This window comes from Capsicum annuum, chromosome 6, assembly GCF_002878395.1.
Source record: "Capsicum annuum cultivar UCD-10X-F1 chromosome 6, UCD10Xv1.1, whole genome shotgun sequence".
In the NCBI taxonomy this organism is placed as follows: Eukaryota; Viridiplantae; Streptophyta; class Magnoliopsida; order Solanales; family Solanaceae; genus Capsicum; species Capsicum annuum.
Window position 1 is genome coordinate 175,047,562 of NC_061116.1, and position 8,898 is coordinate 175,056,459.

Here is an 8,898-nt window from a genome sequence, read left to right on the forward strand (position 1 = left end):
TATACTAAATTTGGTGTATACATCAAGCCAATACATGCATGTCATGTGTTTGAATTTAGAGTTCATGTTACTTAACCATGAGTAATTAACATGTATTTTACGTAATAGAATTACTTAATCATGACAAAGAACATTAGTTGGTATATATAGAGGTGCATGTAAGCTTTTGACCTAAACTAGTCTTTCAAATATTATAAATAGTAGAAATTTGTCATTTCATCTTTGGGCTCTAAAATATCTTTTATTTTTTTCACTAATAAATCCTATACAGAAAAATTATTAGAATTTTCATTTAACATGTGCCAGCTTTTCATTGATTGAATTTTAATTAATCAAAAACTTATTAATCCAGTCACGCCCAATTGAAGCTCCAACGGCAGCTTTCCGGCGACGCTATTTTCAGTAAACAACTCAGAAAGCAAAATTGACGATACCATCAGCATGCAGGAGTACCCTGGTGACAGCTAAGCTTTGATATTTACATACTTTTACTAGTTATTATTTTACCGTTTCATTTATATTGTTTTGTTTTCTTGTGAGTATAGTTTGTATCGGTTTGCTGTAGCTTGTTGGTGGATATCTGTGTGTTGTTGTAGCTGCTAGGCCGGATCGATTATTTTTGTGACTGAATACTGTTTCTTTACTGCTTTCTTCCTTTTGCTTTTTCTATTTTCCTATTGGTGCTTTATTTTTGGTGTTTATTTGTCTATCGGCTTGGGGCTTTGTTTGGGCTTGGTTTTGGCCTTAAGTGATGGCTGTAGGGATTGATAGTGGAGCAGGGTCATGTTCGAGGAGGTTGGGGTTGGGGCCGGCTTTGAGACGGGGTGAAGAGAGGCGGTCAGGGATAGGTGTGGGGTCTAGGTCGGGTGTTAGGGCTGGGGCGGTGAGTGGTGGTAGATATAGGCGAAAGGCGAGAGTAGATAGGTTGAGGGTAGGGTCTTGGAATATAGGGACCCTTTAGGGTAAGTTCATAGAGCTGGTGAAGATTCTTAAGATGAGGAAGACTAATATTGTGTGTGTTCAGGAGACTAAGTGGGTAGGGTCTAAAGCTAGGGATGTGGATGGGTATAAGCTGTGGTACTCAGGGAGTGACAGGCGTTGGAATGGTGTGGGGATCTTAGTGGATGACGAGCTTAGAGCGCAGGTGGTGGAGTTAAAGAGGGTCTGTGCGCAGGTGGTGGAGGTAAAGAGAGTCTGTGATAGGTTGATAACGATCAAGTTGGTCATTGGGGGGTTTACGCTGCATGTGTGTAGTGTTTATGCTCTGCAGATGGGCTTGGGAAATGAGGTGAAAGCGAGGTTTTAGGAGGCTTTGGACGAGGTGGTGAGAGGCATGCCTAACTCGGAGAAGATTGTCATAGCGAGGGACTTCAATGGGCACATTGGGGTTGTGCCAAGAGGTTATGATGATGTACATGGAGGTTTCGGTTTTGGTGATAGGAATGAGGAGAGAGCAATTTTGTTAGATTTTGCGAGGGCTTTGGGGTTGGTGGTGGTGATTTCGAGCTTTTTGAAGAAGGGGAATCACCTGATTACCTTTCGAAGTGCGATAGCCAAGACTCATATTAACTTTATGCTGCTAAGGAAGGGGGATAGGGTTTTATGTAAGGACTGTAAAGTCATTCCGAGTGAGCATCTTTTGACTCAGCACAAGGTTCTGGTGATGGACTTATTTATGAAGAGGAGCAAGAAGAGAAGGGTCGAGGAGGGTCAGCCTAGAATTAGGTGGGGTAGCTTGACACCAGATAGTGCGCTGAAGATAGAAGAGAAAGTAACGGTTTTAAGGGTGTGAGTTTGTAAGGGAGACGTGGATGTCATGTGGGATAAGGCTGCCAGTTGCATCATAGAGACTGCTAGAGAAGTGTTGGGTGTTTTGAGGGGTCGGGCAGGACGACATAAGGGGGACTGATAGTGGAATGAAGATGTTAAGAAGAAAGTGGAGATTAAGAAGGGGACGCATGTTAAGCTGTTTGAGAGTAAAGTTGCAGAGGAGAAAAGAATGAATTAGGAGGTCTACAAATTAGCAAAGAAAGAGGCTAAGCTTGCAGTTACGGCAGCAAAGTCAGCAGCGTTTAAGAGCTTGTATGCGGGGTTAGATGAGAAAGGCAGGGAAAAGAGGTTGTACAGGCTTACTAAGTCTAGGGAGCGGAAGGGTCGGGACCTTGACCAAGTGAAGTGCATTAAGGGAAGGGATGGTAAAGTTTTGGTGGAGGATGCCCATATTAACAAGAGATGGTGGGAGTATTTCAATAGGCTTTTGAACGAGAAAGGGGATAGGGGCATTGAGTTAGGTGAGCTGGAACACTCAGAGGAGAGACGTGATTTCAATTATTGTAGACGTTTTAAGGTTGAGAAAGTCAGGGAAGCTATTCGTACGATGTGGAGGGGAAAGGCGACGGGGCCTAATGAGATTCCGATAGATTTTTGGAAGTTTTCAGGTAGGGCAGGGTTAAGGTGGTTAACTGATTTGCTTAACGGCATTTTCAAGACGGCGAGGATTCCTGAAGCCGGAAGGTGGAGTACGATGATTTTTTTATACAAAAATAAGGGGGATATTCAGAGTTGCACCAACTATAGGGGTATCAAGCTATTGAGTCGTACTATGAAGATTTGGGAGAGGGTAATGGAGCAGAGATTAAGGAAGATCGTGTTCATTTTAGAGAATCAATTTGGTTTTATGCCCGGTCGCTCGACGACAAAGGCAATACACCTAGTGGGGAGATTGGTGGAATAGTATAGGGAAAGAAAGAGGGATTTTCACATGGTGTTCATCGACTTGGAGAAGGCTTATGACAAAGTCCCTAGGGAGGTTCTTTGGAGATGCTTAGAGGCAAGAGGGGTCCCGGTGGTGTACATCAGAGCTATTAAGGACATGTACGATGGAGAAAAGACTCGGGTGAGAACGGTGGGAGGGGATCCAGAATATTTTTCAGTTGAGAGATAGTTGCATCAGGGTTCGACTCTTAGCCCGTTCCTGTTTGCATTGGTGATGGATGTGTTGACGCGACATATTCAAGGGGAGGTGCCATGGTGTATGTTGTTTGCGAATGGTGTAGTGTTAATTGACGAGACACGAGAGGGTGTGAATGTAAAATTACAGGTTTGGAGGCAAACCCTGGAGTCCAAGGGTTTCAGGTTGAGTAGGTCTAAGACGGAGTATATGGAATGCAAGTTTAGCGACTTGAGGAAGGAGGACGATGTGGTGGTGAGGCTGGATTCCCAGGATGTTTGTAAGAGGGATAGTTTTAAGTATCTTGGGTCTATGATTCAAGGGAATGGCAAGATTGATGAGGATATCTCTAACCGTATTGGAACAAGTTGGATGACGTGGAGGCTCGTCTCAGGTGTGTTCTGTGATAAGAAGGTGCCACTTAAGCTTAAAGGCAAATTCTATAAAGTGGCAGTCCGTCTAGTTATGTTATATGGAGCAGAGTGTTGGTTAGTCAAGAACTTCTACATTCAAAAATTGAAGGTCGCGGGAAATGAGAATGTTGCGTTGGATGTGTGGACTTACTAGAGGGGATAAAGTTCAGAATGAGATAGTCCGAGAGAAGGTAGGAGTGGCTTCGATGGAGGATAAAATGCGGGAAGGAAGACTGAGATGGTTTGGGCATGTGATGAGGAGGGGCACGGATGCCCCAGTTCGTAGGTGTGAGAGGCTACCGTTGGATGGCTTTCGAAGGAGGAGAGGTAGGCTGAAAAAGTAATGGAGGGACGTGATTAGACATGATATGGAGCAGCTACAGCTTGCTGAGGACATGACCCTAGATAGGAAGGTGTGGAGGTTGTGGATAAGGGTAGAAGGCTAGGTCGCGTGTGTGGGTTATAGCTAGTAGTAGAAGAGCTCATGTATAGCTGGGTTAGTAATCCCAGGACTGTGTCCATAGGTGGGGTCGTACTTTCCGGATGCCATAATTCTTATCTCTTATTTCATATTGCACTTATTTATCTTATTTCGTAGTGCTCTGATTTCTATTTTATTTTTAGTATGTCTTATTCCTTTTATGTTATGCCATCCACCATGCTTAATGGTGCATTACGCTCTTGCTTACTATTCTCTATCTTGAGTCGGGGGTCTATCGAAAACAATCTCTCTACTTCTCCACTTCTTTGGAGGTAGCGGTATGGACTGCGTACATTCTACCCTCCCCAAACCCCACTTTGCGGGAATACACTGGGTTTATTGTTGTTGTTGTATTAATCCACAAAACCAAGTCGAATCCCATTTTTGTAACTCTATTTGGACAAATGTGAAAATTTTCATCGTTAAACTTCTGAATGAAAATTCTAAGTACTGATTGATTTAAAAAAAAAAAAAAAAAACGAATCCCATTTAAAATAGGATACCCGATCCGGCATAAAACCAACCAATCCCGGATCATTAGGCAATTTTTGGTCCATAATTCTTATGGATTTCAATCAACATTCATGGCAATGGTGTTGCCTGTTATGGCTTGTTCTGATATCTCAAATAAAATAGACGTGATATTCACTGACTTCATATTATTCTGGTTAGTCAAATCCTTCTGAATCCTCCTCGTCAATTGAAGATCCTTGTTTCATATAGCACAATGTGTGCTAGATGATTTTGTGTCAGTTGGGTTTCAATCACTGTATTATTTTGTTGTGGTTATTGTTTCTTTTGTGTAGGCACTGTTTTTCTTATAAATTGCTATGCTTGCTTTCTTGTTTTCTTTAATTTGTACTTGATTTTGTTGCATTTGGATCGAGGATCTCTTGAAAACAATTTCTCTATTTTCACGAGTTAGTGATAAGGTCTGCCTATAATCGACTCTCCTCAGACCCTAGTTGTAGAAATTCACAAGATATGTTGTTGTTGTATTTATCTTATGTACGTATACATATATTTCGCTGTTCATTGTTATCTAAAGGCTTCTAGTTCCGTGAACGAACCATAAGCTAATTTTAGGAGTTCTTTTTCTCTGTTTCAACTTTGGCCTTCAATCCCAACATCATCATGTGCTTCGTTTAAAAGTATCTTTATTTTCTGTTGGTTATCTTATTTTTATTTTTGGTTCGTTTTTCTTTTCGTTTGGTGTGTTTGGATTCTAGTCTTAAAGAATTTTACTTGTAGTTGAACTTCATGAATTTTGATTGGGTCCGTTTTAAGCTGGTAGGGTATTACTACTAGCGAGTAGCAGCTCTAAGAATCAGCAGCTGACCATCGACATGCTTGTTTTCAGCTATTTGTTTACTTCGTAATTTTACTATATCATCACTAATTAATTATTATATGATATTTATGTATTAGAAAATTAATAAAATTTAATTTTAAAAAAAAAAGTAAAATAGATATTTATTACATGTCCACTTCAGCTGCTTCAACCATGATTTTTCTATATCGACCCTAAGTAATTATTATAAGTCATTTAAGTATTAAAAAATTAATAATATTTAATAAAAAATAAAATAATAAATTAACTCCTGATGTTTTAAATTAATTTGACATCTTATATGAAGCTCACTTAAAAAAATTTCACAAGTACTTTTATAGCAACTTTATTATATCACTTCTAATTAGTTATTATAAGTCATTCAAGACATACCGGTTTTGCTACTTCAATTGTGTACTATATATACTTGTGAGTAGCAATTTCGCTACTTTAATTGTTTACTATATATAAGTGTGAGTAGCAGTTGCTGAAAGCAGGCAACTGGCGGTTGTCATATTTGCTTTCAGCTGCCTGCTTGCTCCGTAATTTTACTATATCACTCTAATTAATTATTATATAATATTTACGTATTAGATTATTAATAAAATTTATTTTTTTTTAAAAAGGTAAAATAGATATTTATGACATGTCTGCTTCTGTTGCTTCAACTGTAATTTTACTATATCACCCCTAAGTAATTATTATAAGTCATCTAAGTATTAAAAAATAATAATATTTAATAAAAACGTAAAATAAACATAAAATAATAAATTAATTCTTGATGTTTTAAATTAATTTGACATCTTATATGAGGTCCACTTAAAAAAAACTTCATAAGTATTTTTTTATAACAATTTTGCTATATCATTTTTAATTAATCATTATAATTCATTCAAAACATGTCGATTTCGTTACTCCAATCGTGATATTTGATTGACTCTCGAAATTATATCAATGTCGCTTAAATTAAAATAGAAAAAAATATTATAAATCACAATAATTAAAAAATTAAATTACTTTTAAAATATAAATTGACTATTAATATCACCAAAGTTTGAACAAGAAATGTATTATAAATTATAATAAAAATAACTTGAAATAGTAAATTATGATGTCGAAAAGTATTATAAATTATAATAGTTAACAGCTTAAAAATAACATATATTGGGTCGTGCTGGCAAGGGCCTTCGGTACCTAGTTACTAATATATATAAGCGCGAGTGGGCGGCTGGAAGCAGGCAGCTGGTGGTCGACATGCCTGCTTCCAGCTGCCTGCTTATTTCATGATTTTACTATATCGTCCCTAATTAATTATTATATGATAATTATGTATTAAAAAATTAATAATATTTAAAAAATAAAATAGACATTTATAAAGTAAAATAGACATTTATGACATAGATGTTTCAACTGCTTTAATTGTAATTTTACTATATCACTTATAATTAATTATTATGAGTTATCTAAGTATATAAAAATTGATAATATTTATTTTTTAAAAAAGGTGAAATAAACATAAAATGATAAATTAATTTTGATGTTTTAAATTAATTTTACATCTTATGCGAGGCCCATTTTAAAAAGAAATTACAAGTATTTTTATAGCAATTTTTTATATCACTTTTAATTAGTTATTATGAGTCATTCAAAAGGTGTCGATTTTACTATTTCAATCATGATATTTGGTTTACTCTCAAAATTATATCAGTGTCGCTTAAATTGAAATAGAAAAGAAATATCATAAATTGCAATAATTAATAACTTAAATTATTTTTAAAGTCTAAATTCACTATCAATACCACAAAAGTTTGTAGAAAAAGAGTATTATAAATTACAATAGCAAACAGCTTGAAATAGTAAATTACAACGTCGAAAAAGTATTATAGATTACAATAGTTATCAATGTCATATTAATTAGGATAAAGGGATATTACTTGAAAATTATGTTGAAAGTCGCATAAATCATACTAATATAATTAACAACTTAAAATATCTAAAACTATATATAACAAATCTGATTGACTTTCTCAAATATTTCATCAGCATCATATAAATCTAAATTAAAAAATAGCATATAATATTTGAAAAGTAGCACATTAGTCACGGGCTGACATGGGCTCCAATATCTAGGGGTTGAATCTAAAAAATAGACCCAAATTGAGGTGACTTTCAAATTTTAGCCTCAAATAAAAAAACTTTTTAAAATAGCCTTTACCTATTAATCAATATTCTTTTGGACAAAATTACCCCTGATCAATGGAGTAAATTACATAAATGATCCTCATAATGGATAACAACTCCATATTTAAATCTTTCAACTTTTATTTTTTTCTCTTTTTAATTTTTCTTTGATTTTTTTCTTTTCTCTTTTTATTTTTATTTTCTCAACCCTTACTTTTTTCCCTTTTTCCTCTCAACTTCTTCTTTTTTTCATTTTTCTTTTCTATTTTTTTTATTTTTTCTTTCCTCTCTTTTTTTTGTTATTTTTAGTTTTTTCTCAATCCTTACTTTTTTTCTTTACACCTTTCAACGTCTACTTTTATTAAAAAAAAACTTTTTTTATTTTTCTTTGATTTTTTTCTTTTTAAATTTTCTCGAACTTTATTTTTATTTAATTTTTTTTAATTTTTATCAATCTTTATTTTTTTCTATTCTCTCTCAACTTCTACATTTTCTTTGATTTTTATTTTTTTAATATTTTTCTTCATTTTCTTCTTTTTTCGCAATTTTTATTATTTTTATTCTTTCCTTTGATTTCTTCCATTCAAGTTACATCTCATGAGCAAGGGTTGACACTATTACATTATAAAGGCAAGACTTACAGACTTACGACTTTCGAACAATAAGCTACGTTTCATGGGCAAGAGTTGACACTACTACATTGTAGAAGCAAGACTTATGACTTTCAAACAACAAGTTATGTTTCATGGGTAAGAGTCGACACTACCACATTGTATTTTGATTTATGAGATATTTTATAACTCTTACCTTAGAGAAAAGACTTAACTCAGGGACTTTCAAACAACAAATTATACCCCACGGGCAAGAGTTAACTCTACCATGTTATATTTTCATTTATGAAATGTTCTACAACTATTGCCTTAGAGGCAGGACTTGGCTCAAGGACTTTCAAACTACAAATTATGCCCCACGAAAAAGAGTTAACTTTACCACGTTATATTTTCATTTATGAGATATTCTACAACTATTGTCTTAGAGGCAAGACTTAATTATCTCAAGGACTTTCAAACTACAAACTATGCCCCATGGGTAAGAGTTGACTCTACCACGTTATGTCTTCATTTATGGAATGTTCTACAACTCTTGCCTTAGAGGCAAGACTTAGCTCAAGGACTTTCAAACTACAAATTATGTCCCACGAGCAAGAGTTAACACTACCATATTATGTTTTTATTTATGAGATGTTCTACAACTTTTGCCTTAGAGGCAAGACTTAACTCAAAGACTTTCAAACTACAAATTATGCCGAGTTGAAACTATCACGTTATGTCTTCATTTATGGAATGTTCTACAACTCTTGTCTTAGAGGCAAGACTTAGCTCAAGGACTTTCAAATAATAAACTATGCCCCACGGGCAAGAGTTGACACTACCACGTTATGTCTTCATTTATGAGATGTTCTACAACTCTTGCCTTAGAGGCAAGACTTAGACCAAAGAAAGCAAAGATGGTTGGTATCTCCCCCGCAGGGATGGGAACAGCC

The 8,898-nt window shown here is 35.4% G+C and overlaps 1 protein-coding gene across 1 annotated transcript; it reads left to right on the forward strand.

Annotated features, from left to right (window-relative positions):
* The first annotated feature begins 1,333 nt into the window (after nt 1–1,333).
* LOC107856853 lies at nt 1,334–5,720 on the forward strand. The gene is made up of 4 exons (XM_016701824.2): nt 1,334–1,771; nt 2,009–2,118; nt 2,254–2,514; nt 5,702–5,720. Exons 1-4 carry the CDS (start codon nt 1,334–1,336, stop codon nt 5,718–5,720), a joined length of 828 nt encoding a protein of 275 aa, XP_016557310.2.
* Nucleotides 5,721–8,898: the final 3,178 nt, after the last annotated feature.

Coding starts and splice junctions, on each gene's coding strand:
- LOC107856853 (XM_016701824.2), top strand. CDS start 1,334: ATGCCTAACTCGGAGAAGATTGTCATAGCGAGGGACTTCAATGGGCAC. Junction 1,772..2,008: donor CGCTGAAGATAGAAGAGAAA/GTAACGGTTTTA, acceptor AGAATGAATTAG/GAGGTCTACAAATTAGCAAA. Junction 2,119..2,253: donor GAGAAAGGCAGGGAAAAGAG/GTTGTACAGGCT, acceptor GTATTTCAATAG/GCTTTTGAACGAGAAAGGGG.